Source organism: Protopterus annectens, chromosome 5.part0 (genome assembly GCF_019279795.1).
Source record: "Protopterus annectens isolate FY-2018-M chromosome 5.part0, PAN1.0, whole genome shotgun sequence".
In the NCBI taxonomy this organism is placed as follows: Eukaryota; Metazoa; Chordata; order Ceratodontiformes; family Protopteridae; genus Protopterus; species Protopterus annectens.
The window spans coordinates 1840723654-1840742972 of NC_056735.1; the positions used below are offsets into that span (position 1 = coordinate 1840723654).

The window sequence follows — 19319 nt, forward strand, 5'->3', positions numbered from 1 at the left end:
AACTAGAAAACCAAGTGAAAACAAGAACTTTGGTCAGATTTTATACTCTCAGCATCTCTGTCATGGAATCACACATCTGTAGCACCAGCTCCCTTGTAAATAACTGTCAACGGGATGTATATTTTCACATGAAAGATACTCTTACAGGATCTGCTTTAGAAGTTGCAGGCAATGTAAAAGTACAGCTGGATAAGTAAACTTACCATAACAGTAGATGCTGGAAAGATCAATGCATCAGTAGCATTAGCTATATGGGCTATATCCTGCATAGGATACAACAGCTAGCCAGCTTCCAAAGCTTCAGGACACCTTTTACTCATCCAAACTGTCAAGTCAGCTCAAGATGAAATGACTAAAAAGACAGGCTTATAGCACCAAGCCCTTCAGAGCTTTTCCTGCTACTGAAGAGTGTTCTCCTTTGAAGACAGACAGCTGGCTTATACCGTTTCCTTGCTGATCAGATAAGTTCCCTTTGGAGAAAAAATTCCATTTAAAAAATAAAAATTGTTTATTAACACTTTCCTGTTCAGAAAAGTTAGGGTTTTGTGTTTTAACAAACTGTCATAAGAACTATACTTTTTAAAAGTGTGTGTTCTTTTTTCCCCTGCCAGTTTAAAAGTTGTTTATAAAAACATTTTTCTGTGAAGAAAGTGCGTTTATTTTACTTTTTGATGCCGGGAACATGTTTTCAATTGCTTTCTACTGTGCTCTTATGTGAAAAAATGAGTGAGACTTAAGTTTTTTTTTGCTTTTGCTTCTTGTTTTCCCTGGGAAAGAGATAACATTGTTGGCTTAACCACAGAACACACTGTTGGTCCATGATTGGTCCTTCTTACAGCCACAAAAGAAAAAATTAAGAAAACAGCCTTTGCCACCACAGCAGGCTAGCAATTTTCCTCAACAGTAAGTGGGTGACTGCTGTGGCCATTAGTTGTACCTCAGACCACTTATTTACCCCAGATTCCTCTGATGTAGCACTATGGACCTGGGGGGGGTTAGCTACATCCTCTGTGGCTATTGGGGTCCCTTCAGACAGCAAGGAAAAGCCAGTCTCGTCAGTCTTGGGAGAGAGAACAGATGAGGCTTCCCTGTTTTGTCAGGATGTTGTGCCCATCCCAGGGGAAGCTGCTGATGCCATTAACAACACTGTTCTCCCCATTTTTCCTGTCAAAAAGAAATCAAAAGCTAATCATGTATCTATCACATTTTCTTTGAGAGGAGTAGTTTAATGGGTCAGGTTCAGAGTTTAATTCAGGCTGTTGACCCTTCTTATAATGTTGTTTCTTGTGAGAGAGAGAAAGATTCCTCTTTTCCTGAGGAGATCCAAGATTCTGAATCTGGACAGGAAGATGAGGGAAGAGATGCAGGGTTTCCTCCTCAGATTTCTGATTTAGACAGCTCAGTTTTCTGCATCTCCCTGTGGAGGCTTCTCTTCCTCTGAGACTACTTCCAGAATGCGGCAGTGCTTTCAGTGGACGAACACTGAAGTTTCTCAGTCCCTCAGAAAATACTAAGAGCTGTTACAGAAGGAATTTCCAGAACCTTCACCCAGTTCTGTCAACTTTGGAGAATGTGTGTAAATGCCTGCAATCTTCCTGAAAGTAAGCAAACTGCCCCTAAAAAGTCAAATAGGATGTATACAGAAAGTTCCTCTTAAGTCTTTATACACTATTCCTAAACCTGATACAATAGCTATATAGCTTTAGTTAACTCTACTGCCATTAAACATTTAAAAAATTCCAATCCCATTTTCTGATAAGATGAGAAAATTATTGATAAGTATGGGAAAAAGTGTATGCTTTTGCAGCTCTGATTTTCAGAATTTTGAATCGACAGCCTTATATGTTCTTACTAATTCCTAAAGTATGAAGAATGTCCTGTCTGCAGCTTCTTTTTGTGAGGAAAAATCTGCTTTAAATAATTTGGTTACTTTTATGTACAAGCCTCTACTCATTGTTTACAGTATCTTGGTTGATATTCCAGGTCTGTGTTCACTGTACTGTTTTAAGGAGATTTGCTGGCTGTGTTCTCAGAACCTGGCAGATGATGAAAATGAGATTTTAAATTCTCCTTTGGATATAGTGGTATATTTTTGCTCCTCTCCTGCAAAAGTAATCAAAAAGTGTGTTGAAATGGGTAAGTTAAAACAGAAAATCTAAGATTTTTCTGCCCTCCTTTTCCAAATTTTCTAAGAGATCCCCTAACCCCTATCCAGTTTTAGCAAAAAACAAAACCAACAGCCCCAACAAAATGAAAGTAGACATATGTTTAAGAAGAAATGGGAAGGGGTTCCAAAAAGAATTCTGGAACCTCACTAAACCAAAGATAGCCCAATAAGTCAAAATGACTACTTAAAGGACCTTGTCCTCCCCCTAGCAATCCCAGTTCCCTTCCAGAAAGACTGAATTTTCACTTTTTTTCTCTTTGGTAACAGACAATTTCAGACAAATGATTCCTGAAGATCAGTCATCAAGTTTACAGATGGCAATGGGCGGTAATTCCTCCTTTCCAGGGGTAACCCTCATCTGCCAGACCAGATTCTTACTTCCACCTGACCATCACCACCCAGGGTGCGACAGAACCAATTCCTCCTTCCCAGGTTGGAAAGGGTTTTATTTAAGGATGTTTTTAGTGCCAAAGAAAAGATGCTTGAAGACCAGTTCTGGAGCTTTCTTTTCTAAACCTATTTGTGATAGTGGTCAAATTCAAAAGTATGTCACTTCTCAACCTTTTGCCTCTTCTTCCTCATTCAAGTTTCTTGGTAACACTAGATTGAAAAGATGCTCATCTCACTCCTACTCATCCAGACTTCAAGTTTTTAAGGTTGTCTCTCTCTGAATCCCATTATCAGTTCTCTGCCTTACCCTTTGGATTATCCACTGCAACAGTAGTGTTCATAAAGTGCCTAGTTTCAGTTATAGCTCACTGCAGGCGACAGGGTATCCACATATTTCCATATTTAGATGGCTTGCTTATTTTGCAGAGTCTTTTTCAAAGTGTCAGGAACCTCTCATTTAGGTGAGATCTCCCTTACACAAGCTAGGATTCCAAGAGAACATTCAAAAATCTTTTTTGACTCCTTCACACAGAATTGTGTTTCTGAAGTGTGAGCTAGTCATCTCAGTTCAAACAATTTTTCTTCTACAATTAAAATAGATGTATATCTAAATCTGTTTGTAAAGTGTTCACTCAGACTTTGGTCACTCTGAGGGATACCTTAGGATTTTGGGTAACCTTGGCAAGACTCCACATGAAAAAGATGCAATGGTATCTGATGTCTCTTGATCCCAGCACAGACATATTTTTGCATTTTCAAATACCAATGCTGGGGTTTGTCAAAAGAGAAATCAATTGATGGAGAAAGCAAGTATCCTTAAATATGTGTGTCCCCTTCTCCCTCACTGTCCCAAAACAGTCAGACACCACAGTCTTTGCTTGTAGACCAGTTTCAGAACAAAAAGAGCATGGTGTGGGGGACACCAAGGACAGATGTAAACACACACAAAAGTGATACTTGACCTGATCAAGACACTCAACACTCAAAATCATCATTGATCACTTGAACCTCTTCAAGTTGTTATAGATGATATCACAGTTGTGTGATACATTAATAAACAAGAAGGAACCAGGTCATACTCCCCTTTAGAGACTACCCATGTTAGCTTGGGATATAGCTTCACAGCACATTCTCACCTTACAGGCATCCTATATTCCATCGTGGCAAACAGGCTGAGAGGGGCAAGAGCAGATCCTTAAAAATAAAAACTAGATCAGGGAGTCTTCCAAGATTTTATCCATCTGTGGGGAGTTCTCAAGTAAACCTCTGTCTCCTCTCTGAACAATCATCTGTCAAGATCCTGCTCCAGAACAACATACACGAAGGCCTGGAAGTCAGATGCCTTTTCTCTTCTTTGGACAGGAATGTTCCTGTATGCTTTTTTACCCTTTCCACTGATAACCAGGGTACTTCTGAAGATTCAGAAGGAATCCCAAAAGATTATCGTTGTGACTCCCTTCTGGCCCAGGCAGCCACAGTTCTCTTTCATTTTGGAAACGTCCAGGGACAATCATCACAAGCTTCCTCACAGACTGGATCTACACTCACAAGAACAGGAGTGTTTGGTACACCCCAACCCCAATCAATGTGAATTGACTGCCCGGATGAGAGGGTTTAATTCCCTTTAGGCATCGGTTTACTGAGGATATGCATCAGGTACTAATTGAGACAAGCAACGCTGCTACTAGAGAAGTGAATATTAGTAAATTGAAAAAGTTTTCTAGTTGGTGCCAGCAACATAACCAGTGCTCATTCACAGCTAGTTGTTCTCTGGTTTTACAATGTCTGTGTTCATCTACAAGTCATTTTAGCATGACTGCCTATGGATCCTCCTTTTGCAATACATTCTCATGTCAAAATGATTTTGAAAGCATTTGGTATAAGAAGCCTCCAAGAAAACAAGTGTCCCCTTCTTGATATCTTAATTTTGTGTTAGAAAAACTAATGCTTGCTCCATTTGAACCAGCTAACTTGGCTGACTTGATTTTCTTAACATAGAAAACAGTTTTACTGACTGATCTGACCTCTGCAAGAAAGGTATCCAAGTTGCATGCTCTTATGGTGAGTCACTCCTATCTCATTTTCCATAGAGACAAGGTTTCTATGAGAACTAATCCTTCTTTTATACCTGAAGTGGTATACGAGTTTACTTTATGCCAAACTATCCATCTCCCACTTTTCTTTCCTGAACCTAAGGAAGGCAGGAAAAAGGATACTCCATACTTTGAATGTCCACAGACAACTCCAGTACCATCTTGGCAGAACTATACCTTTGGCATCTTCAGATCAACTGTCTATTGCTAATACAGCTGTGATCAATAGGATTGCCTGCCAGACTGGTTTTGACCTCTGATCTTTTTCTGAAAGGGCTGGGAAAGGTCAGGATGGGAAGGAGGAAAAACACTGTTAACCAACCTCAAGTTAACTGAAAAAAGTTGTTACAAGGAGGTGGTGTCTCCTAAGGTGGATGATGTGGTTACTAATGGGGAATGCTTTACCAGAATGAAATCTTAATTCAGAAAGTGAGACATATTGGACTAAGACAGCAATGACCGCCTTTTATAAAGATTTGTATTAGTGTTGTGGTAATGGATCATAAATAAAATTCATATTACAAAAAAAACAGCTCAGACTATGAACTGTCCAGCTAGCTCCTCATAAGTGAGACAATGACTTTGCATGTCACCATCTTCAATGGTGCTGCCCTAAGGTGAGTTCAAGCATACTGACCAAGATGGCTATGGACCTGGTTCCTGCTGTTCATTCCATTATTTTCAGTTTTGTCCAAGATGGTGTTTGCTTCCCTGGAAACTCTCAGACTAGTTATTTTCCACATCATGAGGTCCTCATTAATGATGGGTATTTTTTTTTCAAATTTATCAAAACAGGCCATAGTAGCAGTTTTTAAGAAGACACCACTGAAGATGCATGTGTTAAAGAAATGACTGCCCTATATGTAGCCTTTTCAAAAACAAAGTATTGGAAAGGCTTATATATGCTCATCTGGGTCCTTTTTAGTGTCATATAACCTATTTGATCCCTAACAGTCCAGATTCAACCACCATCACCATAGGACTAAGACTGCCATTAAATGGTATTAAATTACCTTCTTATGATGAAGGAACAGCGTATGTAATTTATCCTGGTCCCCTTGGGTTAATGTAGAGTATCTTTCCTTTCAAGGTATACCAAAATAATTGGTTTGGAAATAAATTCTTCAAAGAACACTAACTGCAAGGTTCACCTGGGTTTACACTAGACTTGTTCAGTTTTGCCATGTGCAAGCTTCCACTTAAATAAATCATTAGGCTAGATTTAATATATTATTCTTCCTTCTATCAGGACACATCACCCACTGGTGTTACTATTAACCTGAGTATTATAACGGAAAGAGTCAACTTAGTAAAAAGGAATATCATCCCAGTATGAACATTCTGAGCTCTGATGGAAGATTCTTCTATTATCAAGCACACTTACATGTGGAATGCACTCTCTTGATAGTTAAGAAAGTGCATCGTACTGGTACATTTTGGAGGTCCCTGAAGACCTTTCATGTCAACACAGTGTATACACACTTGATTTGTTTAAATCTGCTTAAGTTTTAATGGATATGATAGGAGCTGATTTGCTATACTTTTTTTTTTCCAGTTTTACATTCTGTAATGTGCTCAGTAACATAAAAGGTTTGAGCAATCTTTATTGGCTGCTATCCAAAACAGGTTCTTATTTTGTTGACAAACAAGAACCAGGATGCAGTGAAAATGTGGGCTGCTTGTAGTTTTACACTAGCAGTTGGACCTTTACATGCTTCCTGGTAAATATAAATACTCATACTTTAATTATAAACAACATAATCCAGTAGTATCTGCATCTTGATTAATAGAAACAGTGAACATTTATTATATTTAGATATATGTTTATCATTTCAGATTTTGATAAAAACTAAATTTTACATACTGCCTCAAGCTGTGGCTATATATGACCTATATGGTTATAAGCTGCTGTGCACTAACTGTATTTAATTGATTTAACTTTAAAAAACAAATGTAATGAGCAAGAAGGGGTCTGTGAGAACAACAGTTAAATCGGAGTCATACTGGTGTAAAGAAACAGCCCTGTTTTCAGCTGGGAGAATAGAATACTGAAATGAGGGTTTGGAAAACATTATCATTGCCCAGACTCATGGTCTGCTCTTCCCCAGTCTAGTGCTCCAAGCCAGCGGGTCTATATTACAAGATCGAAGACGCTGAACATTGGATGGCTTAAAGGTTGAAAATGCCGGACCTTGAAGTTACTATTGTGGGGGGCTGCGCCCCATACACCCCCGCTAATTATATATACCAACTCCAAGATCGCACTACAGTGAGGAAAGGGCAAGTATTCTGATTGTCACTGTACTGTGATTTCACAAAAAGCACATCGATGAATGGCATTTCTGACGTTAAAGTCATTCGATGTTCAGTCTCTTCTATTTTTTTTAACAGGAACCCAAAGCCAGCTCCCCACCCCTCTCAGCTCTTCAACTGAAGGGGGGAGTGGGGTTCCACTTTTTTTAAACAATAGAAAGCCAACTGCTATATTGGGAAAAAATGGCTTGCTACAGCTTACCAAACGTGAAGTTCTTCAGTGTATTTCTGTACTGGGATTCAGAAATGCCAGTAAAGAACTGGGAATTGCATTTTCTAATAATGCCACCTCTAACACCTTGTGCCCTTTGTCTCTGTTCCCTTCACCCATTCTCGCTACTCTTTTGGTCAACCAACTGAAAGCTAGGGATCAATCACATCTGTACTATGTCAGCCTTTTCCCAAGGAATTATCAGTGCCAGGTGAAAATAAGACATATCCATTTCTTACGATTTGCCAGTATGTGTTCCCTCATGTTGCTCTCCTGTGTGTAGGCTACCTCAAATGAACTTGTAAACAACATGCCCATATAGCTTCCTTTTATTATTTAGTTAGATGCTAATGAAGTTCCAAGATATAAATCTGATATCTGCTATAAATGCATGACTGAGGTTACCTGGGTCTATATTGATTTGTAGAAGTTTCAAAACTTTGAAACTGATATGGTTGGCGCCATATCATTGAAGTTTTGAAACATCGAATGTTTTAACGGAAATTTCTGTAAGGGAAAATTTCCCTTTACTGCACTGTAGTGTGATCTCGGAGTTGGTATATTTAAGTAGCGGGGGTGTGGCGGTGCAGGGGGGCTTGTGCCCCTGTTTAAAACATTTAGGTAAGTTATTTACTTATTTTTTTACATATTCAAAGTTTTAAAACTTTGATGATATGGTCTCGACCATATCAGATTTGATCTTTTAAAACTTCAATTATGTGATATAGACACGGTTACCTCAGGTTGACCACAAATTGTGCTATTATCCCAAGTATTATAACTGAAAGAACTGACCAAGTAAAAAAAAGAATATAAACTTGATAAATACTGTAATCTGTATTGTACCATGTTTTCATTAATTTACATACAAACTGACTTTCTGGTAAAGCAAAACACTAGTCTCCATCCCATAAATACTGTAGCTTTAAGAAACATGGGCCTAATCCAACATCACCTGCTCAGTGCCTAGAAGACTTACCCTGGGATTCAGAAACATGCCAACCACAATGATAGTATGGATCCCACTGTTTACCATTTGAGTGCAATGTGGTATGAGCTCATCAATTAACAACATGAAAGCTCAGAGATCAAACTGCAGCTGATTACACTAATCCCACTTGCACACAAAATAGGACCTGCAAAGAGGGACAGAATGGTGCAGTAGTGGATACGTATATCGATGAGAAAAAGTAATGACTGTAGAGGGTGTACATGCCTTAGTACGTGTGTGTGTACGCTCACACACACACACACACACTAAAAAGGGTGAGAAAAGGAGCATGTTACATTTTTTAACCAGAATAACAGGTGGAAATAGAAGTAAGTAGGGAAAAGCAAGCAGAGGGAAACAAACATGGGAAACAAGTAAGGAAAGAATGTGATGGGGAGGATAGGTGTTTTTTTTTCTGGGACACGTGCCCTCTTTTTTTTTCTAAGAAGAAAATTTGAGGAAGAATATAAGTGAAGGCATGGTTAAGAGGTTAAGGGTGGGTAGCAGGGGCAAACATACAGCAGAGGCCACAACTGCTACCTCTTTGGAGGAGGCAAGTCTCTGTGGCCAATTTCACCTTAGCTGCTTAGTATAAATACACTAATGGCAGTGGGGGCTTTGCCAGCCTGGAACTCCACTGGGGGAGCTGTTAATACTCCCAGTAGGTGTCACCATGTGGAGAGCCCACAGCTACCTCAAGCAACCCCTCTCCACTGCAGAATCAACAAAAACTCAGCTGAACCTCTGCACAACCACCAGATGGATTCCTGTATAGGATCAAGGAAAAGCTAAATGCACTCCTTTTAATAATGTTAAACAAAATCTTAATATGTGGACATGTCCCTGATCTATGGAAAAAGACTATTTGTACAAATTTATGATGGTAGGACCCATCCATCATGAGCAGTATTCTATGTGAAATCATAAACAGACCCATACTGAAACTTGCCATAAACAACTCAGGGGACCTATATGCCATTTAGTTATGGAAAGCAATAATCTGCTCTGGGTAGATGTTTGCTATCTGAATCCTGTGGCACTCTGAAGTGGTAACAGAAGAACAAGATGAGGTTAATGTAAAATGATGGCCACAGAACAGGATACAATAAGCCAGTATTGGGATGGTTACTTGTCTATCTTGACTGGATTACCATTCTGCCAATCTTTGTAGAATATTCTTTTTAGACATAATGGGAAATAGGTAGTACAGAGTATGATAACGGATGTAAATTCCTAAAAAAACATAACATGAAATATTACCCCATAAAGAAATGGCCCAGTTACAGATGCACAGCCTCCCCACCCCCCACCCCATATTTATACATATACTCTGCAACACCATAATTAAACGTGCCTCAAAAATGAACATTGCACCTAAGTTATGTGAACTAGTGTAACTAACAGATAAAGCTGCTGTTTCAAATGCAGCACATGTGTCTAAAAGGGCTTAGCGATCCTAAAGATAGTGTGCTTATTTTTGCGCTAGTCACTACAAGCTAGACAAGAAGGTTAAAATGCCAGCAGCCCCAACCCTACTCTTTTCTGGCCCATCTCTTCACAGTATACTGTCCACTTTTCCACTTACTTCCCTCCCTCTATCCCACTCTTCCCTGGTCTTGTTATGCACTGTTAACACTTGGGACACTACCAGGTAATTCTACCCTACTTATCTAGCCTGTACTACCCCTATCACTCTCCCAAAACCCCATTTCACTCTTGATGGTCTGCTGCTCTGCTATAACAAACCCCCTCTTTCAGCTCACACTAACTACTCCTGTAAGAGTCCTTACTGTTGACTGACTAACTCACTTTCCCTGCCAACAGCTCCAGATCTCTCACCATAGCTAGATACTCTTACTGATAGTTTTCTTTTTTCTCTTTGCTCTGAAGAAGGTGGTAGCCCCGCTATGCTTGGGCTCACTTCACTCCCCTACCCCCATTACCACCCACCCCCATATCAATTACATTTATACTTACTAACCACTCCCAATCACACACCCTAACTGCCAATTAGCCTATAGCACCACACACATCTCTCCCATAGAATCACACTCCATCACACCCTTCTTACCTCCACCTTACTATCACACAACACACACACTCAAACATCAGACCTGTACACACTACAGTCCATCTCAAACAAGATAAGATGTAATCCTCACAACTATCTCAGCTACTGAAAGCAGTACTCCAACTTATTACCACTCTTCATTCTTCTCCTACTCTCCCTCTTCTCCTCCTACCACACTCAACTCCAAATCATACACCCACCCCAATGGCAAACCGAAGCTATATCCAGTAACCTAAAGCTTAAAAGCTTCCCTATCTCTCCCAGTTACCTCAACTCCCACCAAACCATCCCATACCTACAATATAAACTAACAGTCAAACTCAACCCCTACTTCTCTGCTAGACAAGCTAAAATAGTATATAAACTATCAAAATTCTATATTTACCTACTCCATACTCTCACCCAATGCGGCGATATACACCCCAATCCAGGCCCCAATATAGCCACCTATCCCAACCCTATACAACAAAACCCCCTCTACCACAGGTCTACCTCATCACTCCTGTTTCTTAACATAAATGTAAGGAGCATATCTAACAAAATACAAGACCTTCATGCCCTAATAGCACTATATCAACCTGATATAGCAGTATTAACTGAAACTTGGCTCAAACCAAAACACCATAATAATGAAATTACACCTCCAGTCTATAGTATTATATGAAAAGATAGGCAAGAAAAGAGGGGGCACTGCAATACTATTCCAAAGGCACCTTACCCTAGAGCAGACAGACAACACCACCAAGGAAGTGAAAGGCACAGAACTAATCATTGCTAAACTTAACAAAAATATAATTATTGCAGGGGCTACATCCCACCCGGTAATAACATCCCTATCATGGAGAGCCTAAGCTGGATTTCTACACCTCCTTACCACAGGAAAACATACTACTAGGAGACCAACATTGACTGGACAACCTGCTCCAGCCAAAACCCAACTGCCCACATCAACCTACATGGATTCACCCAAGTAATATCCACCCCAACCAGAACCGACAAAGCTTCCAAACGTGAATCCATCTTCAATTGGATTCTGCTATCCAACCCTAGCACAACTATCTGGATGTCTGCCCGATAGTATAAGTGACCACTTACAAACCTACCTAATTAGGACTAGACCACATATCAGCCAACCCATCTTCAGAGTCATCTGCAGTAAAAAGAACTTTGTACCCACCAACTTCATTAATGCACTAAAATGTACCAACTGGAACCCCCTAAAACTACTACCTCTAGACGAAGCCGTACAATGCTTCAACTCCACATTCTTAGATATCCTAAACCTTCATGCTCCCACCCGTACCATAAGACTAAAAATAAACTATGCCAAATAGCTAACCATGCATACTACAACTACCATGAAAGAAAGGGACAAAGCCTGGATCCAGGTTCAGGAAAAACAAAACGGCTAATACAAAGCAAATTTACCCTGAACTCCGCAACAAAGTAGAGAGGCAAATTAGACAGGATAAAATTAACTACTATAAAGCCATGCAAGAAAAACATGCCCATAACCCAAAAAAATCCTGGGCCACTTTAAACAGTTTAATGCACCCAGGAAAGGCCCCCATACTACCAAATGATCACAGCAACATTCCCACTCAATTCAACAAATTCTTTACTGAAACAGTTCAAACCCTTGCTAAGGCTCAAGATAGCACTGATAGCCCCACAACAGTAGTTCCCCCTCCACCCCCAAATACAATACTAAACAACACCCCCAACTTTTCCCTGCAACCAGTACCCACCAAAGTAATTTCTCCACTTCTAAACAAACTTAAATCCACCACACTAAGCAGCTGATAAACTACCAGCAGATTTCCTAGAAATAGCAGCACAGGCAATAGCTTACCTAGTGTCCATACTCATAAATAGATCAATTGCAGAAAGTAAGATTCCCACCCTTTGGAAAACATCTCACATTATTCCTCTACATAAAGGAGGTAACTCCTTAGAACTCACCAACTATCAACCTATAGCAATCCTATCACCACTATCCAAAATATTAGAAAGAGTTTTGCACTCCCAAATACTCCAGTATCTCCTTCAAAATAATTTACTTTCCAGAACCCAGCACGGCTTTAGACCCTCCCATAGCACCACTGCAGCACTGTTATCTTTCTTCAAACAGTCAACAACTATAGAAATAAGGGACTATTTGTATCTTCCATATTCTTAGACCTGTCAAAAGCATCTGACATGATTAACCACAACCTTCTTCTCAAAACTGTGTCACACCTAAACCTATGCTCCTCCTCCACAGACTGGTTTACAAGCTACTTATCAGAACAGGAATAAGCAGTCCTCTGGCAAGGCCAACTGTCCCTCCCTACTCCCAAGTAGGCATAGGAGTGCCACAAGGGTCTATCCTAGGCCCAATGCTCTTTTCACTATTTACCAATCACATCCCCTCTTCCTCAGTCAGTGCCACTGTTGCACAATATGCAGACACAACCCTTGTTTGTGCTGCCCCCAACCTAAAAGAGCTACAAACCTTGACCCAGATCGATTTATTTTACTCTAGCTGAAACCTGGTTCACTAACATTAAACTGATTCTTAATCCCAAAATAAAATCTATTGGTTTTTAGTCCTGGTCGATCCCCTCCATTAAACAATGATTTCACCATCAAGTCAAAGGACAACATCCAAATCACCCCCCACTTCTCACACAAAGCTATTAGGTGTTGAATTCGACAATCTAAAATTTGTTACCCACATAGCCCAACCTATCAAAAATGTACATAAAAAAACTAGGACTCCTCTATAGGAATACCCAATATCTGACCAAACAAACCAAAGCAACCATAGCAAGGACTCATCTCCTGCCCATCCTTCTCTACACCTCTCCTGTCCTAACTAACCTACACCGAACAGACCTAAAGAAAATGGAATCTTGTTACAACAAGATTGCCAAATTTGCAGAAGCCTCATACAGATCCCACCATTGTCTTGCCTTAAAGCAACTCAAATGGCTCGAGCTCCCTCATCTACTGCTACTAAGACAACTTTCAACAGCTCAAACTGTATTATCTTCCTGAAAACACCCCTGCCCTTCAGGGGATACTTCAGCCACACATGCCCACAAGATCTTTAAGATCCAGTAGCCAGAACCTCATAAAGGTCATCAAATATAATGCCGGGAAATCTCTATTCACCTACACCACTGCTAGAACTTGGAGATCACTACCAAGCCAGATAACCTCCACTATATCTACCAGTCAATTTAAACATCTCCTGAAAACCCACTACATAGATAACTGGATATGCCCATGCTTCGCCCCAGGATAGTTCCTATTACCAACAAAGCACAATACTATACAGTAGGTTCTACAGCATACTCTTGCATAGTATTAATCTACATCCCAACAAAAATACACAATAGAATATAAATATCAAAATATAGCTGTCCATTCCATGCACAAAGACAATTATGTTATTCTTACTTAATAGCTACAACTCCTTATTTAACACAATATTTACATAACTATGAGGCAATTAAAGGTGTTACTCTTAGAATCTAAATTATACTGCGGTGGTGGTGCTGCGGTAGCGTTGTCACCTCACAGTTAGACGTTGCCCGTTCGATTCTCAGAGCGTCTTGTGTGTGGCGGCATGCGTGAACGGGCGTTCCTTCGTTGAAGGTTGTGCTTTAGGCCCAGCAAGCCAGCACATTAAACTCTACTGCTAATCATTAGTGGACCTGAGTTCCACTGTGGCGACCCCTAACCGGGAAAAGCCGAAAGACACAAACTCTTAGAAACAAAATTAGTCTTGCTTATAATTTGTTTGTGTTTTTGTAACCTTATGAAAGTTTATGTATTGATTATAACCACTAACTTAAATCCTTGACCAAATGTAACAATTTTTGTTTGATTTGACTTGTTTAATTTGTTTTATTTGAATTGTTTTATTTGAATTGTTTTATTTGATTTTTTTATTTGATTTGTTTTATTTGATTTGTTTGATTTCTGTGAATTGTTTGTTTTGCTTTTGGAGCTTTCCTCCCCAGGCCTCTGCTGAAAATGGATCTGTATCCAGTCGGACTCTCCCGGTCAACAAATGTAAAATAAATAAAATAAATTGGCATATGGATGATCAAGGGTCTTGTAGGGACTGGTTCACCCTTGTTGGTAAACATTTTTGTGTCGGAGTGGAAACAAAGGGAGCTGACCCTGGGCTTAAGTTCTGAAATGGAAAATGGCCATGGGCACTCTAGAGCCCTCCCACAACCATAAAATGAGAAGTTTCACAACAATTCTTTCTGGATCTAATGTCCAAGTTTGGGTGTGCCAGGGGCACCTGTCTACTCATGCTCACAGCCATCTATAAATGACAAAGATGGGAGCTGCTTTCTCGTTAGATACATCTGCTCCTAATGTGTGAGCAGTCAGAAGCCACAACAGCTATCATGGAGTTTATACTGAAACTAGATTTAGGTCTGCACACTGGGTGCCTTCTCTCATGCCTGCATCTTTTTACCTGGGGTCAGGATGAAGACCACTTCCAGTTGGTCCCTGTGCTGAACATTCTCCCTCACTACCAACAATGGATGGTGATGTAGACCTCTATATTCACCCTCTACGTCACAGCTTTTAAGTGCTGCCACTTGTAGCAGCCATTAATAACATGTGATGGTCCAAGGCAGACACAGTGGTTCCAATGGAAGTAATGGGGCACACCTGTAATTATGTCAGACACATTCGGTGGATCAATGCTTCTTTGAATATCAAAAACACAGACTGCCCACTGATGTCAAGCTGGTAAAGATCTGAATTATAAAAACAGCTTGCAAGAAATTGGAATCCTAAAGGTATACATATATGCCCTTAATTTCACTGTAGCAACACCTGGCATGGGATATGCCTGCAATGTAAGTGAGGAAAAAAAAAAGCTCCATCTGAGATGACATAAGAACTGAGGAATATAGTTCATAGGTATATACTAGGCTAACAACCATTGGGGCCTTTATAAGCCTAGCCACGCATCCCAATTGTAGCCTGAATGTTTATGTGCCTTAGGGGTTATTGTAAAGGGTATATGTACGCTAGGGCAAGATTTACAGGTTGCCTCTGTTCATTAGAGACATAGGTGCAAGACCCAAGTGGTACTTCCAATTTGCCATCCACTGGTCCAGGTTTCTCTTGAGTAGGGTTAGGGAACAGCTCTGCTTCACATGGAACGGACAGAGAAGGGGCATTCTCTGAGACACATACCTGTCCCTCCAACACGTCCAGTTTAAGTCATAAGCAAAACTTAAATTCCTAGTCATTTGTTTTTTGCAGATATGCAAAATGTTCAGAGTTGGATCAACAGATGCATTGTATAAAAGGCACTGATAGCCTTTCAAAAGTAAGAAATAGAGTACAGAGATACAGATTTGAGGGGATTTGCATAGGACATGCTGTTTATGTCCTGTAATGACTTTGTGAGGCACCTCTGTGGACAATGAAGTTGTTGCAAGTGCCTGGTCAGGTACTTACTGAAAGGCGTGATGTACTCAATGATGCGCCTGATGAGGGCAGAATACAGTGGAATGATTACTTTCTTGGACCTAGATGTCTTGCCCTTGGCTTATAAGTTGAGCAACACAAAGATTTTTTTACCATCTCAGGTGCATTTTGGTTGGAAGATAGACTACTATCTACATATGTACCCAAACCCCTGACTACTGATTCTACTCTTAGAGGTGTGTTATCGATGAGATAATTTCCTGGGTGGCCAACTTCCCAAAAGGTACTATTATGGAGTTCTTGGCATTGAGTTCAGAAGATTTCCACAGCTGTACATAATGCAAACTATAAGAAATGCAGAGGTGCAATAGGTCATCAAAAGTGGAATAAAATAAATCTCAACTTGGACATCAAATGTGGTGGATGATGCTTTGACAAGAACTAACTTATACACATGATGTGGACTTACCTTAAAGGAGAAGAAGCTTTGAAACAAAACCAGAAACTTCTGGCTATACGTATTGGTAAATAGCTTCCCTTTGGTTATATGCAATTAAAATTTAGCACATCATTCAAAGGGCAACTATCCTCTAGTATAAGAGTACTGCTGACATGAGGAACTGTGTACACAAAAGAAAGTATCATAAACATACAGGTAAGCTCTATCCTGCCAAATGAGACATCACAATCTGTTAAAATGTCAAAGGGTTACACATTAAGTGTAGCATTTTGATGAGCTAGATCATAGCATCATGGTCTTTACTGTGTTAGAAAATGAGGTTAAAATGAAACTGTACAAAGAAAGGCTGAAGATCATGTTGCCATCATTCGTCACTTTGCTAATTAAATGTTGATGTCTGCATGTGCACAGATAGTTGCAAAGTATGAACTCTGTAAGCACTGAATTATATGACTTTCAGATCTTGGCAGTTAAATATATTTTGCCTATTTAGCACTTTTAGCCACAAGAAAAGGGTGAAAACAGATAATGATGAAGCATGTGGATAAGAAAGCAAATTAAATACAGGCTAGAAGTTTTCAGTTTCCACTGTTATACAAGACCAAAGTGCAAAAGGTGCAGTAAAAACTTCCACAATTCCCACACTGGAATTACTCATGTTCCATATAACAGTGCCCTGAAGATTACACTAGAAATACCCAGTTAAGGATTTACTTGTACAGATTTTGAAATACCTTTGCATTCTCAAATTGGTCACTGTCAATCAGCCATGTGCAGATCATGGTTCCAGTCCTGCCTGCAACAAAAAGAACCATTTAGAGCAACCTAGTAAACAATATAAGACACAAAACACAAAAAACATTTTGTTAATAAAGTCAACAAACCAAGTACAAAAATAAATTACCAGCGTCACTTTAGTATATATGAACTGCAATTTATCAATAAAAAGAAAAGATACCCTCGAAAGCAGGAAAACCAGACATATGAGGATATGAAAGTCCCAGTCTTTGACAATCTCCTGAAATTTTAATGGGAACAACGGACTCTTCTACACTTTAATTACTGACAACAAGCTTAACTTTTATACTTCTGTGCTTAGCAGCTTCTCAAAGGAGAGCAAATAACCAGAGCTTTTTTAAAAATGCATTTCATGAAATACAAAACTATATGCATACCTCTTGGCCCTCAGACTTAGCCTTGCTCATCCTAAATTTATGATGTTCCACAATGAAGTGAAATCTGTTTATGAATACATACTTTATTGAATACATAAAATAAGGCTATGCAAACACTCTACTGCTACTAACTATACAAGGTCTCGTACATAAAGACTTTCTATTAAAGTGCTCCACTTTCTCACTCACCCTTTGCTATGATTTTTTTTAAGCTCACTGCTATGATTTTCAGTACTTGGAGGTTGAGATGTATGACTATTTCTCCTTCGTGACACTAATCTAATAATGCAATATTATTTTCAAATGATTACCTATAACCTTAATTCCCTTACTGCATACCTCTTGGATTTATTATCGTTGTTTTTCCTTTTACACCCTTATTATAATTTTGTATATAGCTATGTTTAATTCCATTGAGTACATTATTTTTTTTCTTATCCATTGTATTCATGACATTGTTTTGCGCTGTATTATTGCAAACTTGTCTCTACCTGTATGTCTGTCTGGGTTTTTTCCCCCTCGGGTATCCACTGAAAAAGGGTAATTTCTTACCCAGCTGCATCAACCCGGTTAACAAATGCAAAATAAAATAAATAAAATATATGTGGATCTATACATCTCCAAGGGATTTTTCAAGGAACACGTGCAAAGTTAATATAGAAATCAGACCTTATAAAATGCTGAAACCTGATGGGACACAAGTAAAAATGGGCCAATAATAACGCATACAGCCTATTTAGAGGGCAGCCAGTTCAGTCAGTTTACAAAGCAGAATACTGCTGTTCTAATAATGCAACTGTTAACTGCAGCTGTTAATCATAGTGTGGCCTACAAACCAGCTGACAAAAACAAACCACTTTTTAACAGTACAAAACTGAAAAATAAAAACTGTGTGATTAACTAGTAGTTTCAGTAATGCTGCGCAACACACAAATAAAGGCTACCAAAACCAAAAGCCAAAAAACGAACCCGGACTGGTAAGAAACGTTTTAATGAGTTAAAAACAGCTTAAAGCAGCGTGTAAATAAATTTACAATATACGCTCGTGAAATGTAAAGTAAGTGCTTTCGTTTGTACTGAATGACAAATTTCCTCTGACAAGATACATCATTTCCTTTCCATTTAAAAAGTCGTGATGAAATTAAATATACATTTTCATTCGCCCATCTCCCTAATGAATTAATAACATACCCTCTATTTCTCATACACTATATCAACCACTAACAAGCTACACATTTAACCCAACACACTAACAAATACATATAAGCATATAAATGTGTACAAGTGCTGTAACCTAAAAAACATACTTAATTATACTATAATAGCAAATAAACCTATACATCCATAAAAATACATAAATATCAAATCATGCTGAATGCATTTAAAAATACATTTTAAAATACATTTATAAAATTATATGCATTTAAACCTAGTAGAGAAACTAAAGCATTAACGTTCCAAAGCCTTTAGTTTCAAGACACTACCCAAAGATGAAATACCATTTAAACCTGGCCAAGAATGCACACCCAGGCGAATTTGCCATTTTAATTCCATTTTTTTCGAGAATTAATTGCCATGCACCTCCCCTACTACTACTTTTTAAAATATCTAAAACCAAAAATCTAAATGAATGTGTACTGTTTTGGGAAATATGTTTGGCAAGTGCATTAGTGTCAATACTTTCTCTAATGGCTCTAATATGTTCACCTATTTGTTCTTTTAATTTGCGCTCTGTTTTCCCTACATAAAAACAGGTACAGTGGGTGCATAAGGCACAATACACTACTTTTGTGGTATCATAATTAAATTTACCTAATATATTAATATTATACTTGTTAACAGAAATATAATTTGTTTCTAGAATAATTTACAAAACTTGCCTCTACCACATTTAAACATATAGCCCTTAGTTTTAGTTGCAGAGCTAGCCTCAAAACATTTTTTAAGATTATGGCCCTTCTTACAAGCAACAGATGGAAAATCACTAATTTTATTCC

At 39.0% G+C, this 19319-nt stretch overlaps 1 protein-coding gene across 1 annotated transcript in view; it reads right to left on the reverse strand.

Moving 5' to 3' along the window:
• Window positions 1–19319, reverse strand: part of LOC122802423 (phosphatidylinositol 3,4,5-trisphosphate 3-phosphatase TPTE2-like) — a 1666738-nt gene that overhangs the window by 610062 nt on the left and 1037357 nt on the right. The window contains exon 12 of the mRNA XM_044072043.1: window positions 16882–16943. Within this exon, the coding sequence (XP_043927978.1) occupies window positions 16882–16943 (62 nt within the window). The remainder of the gene's footprint in view (window positions 1–16881; window positions 16944–19319) is intronic.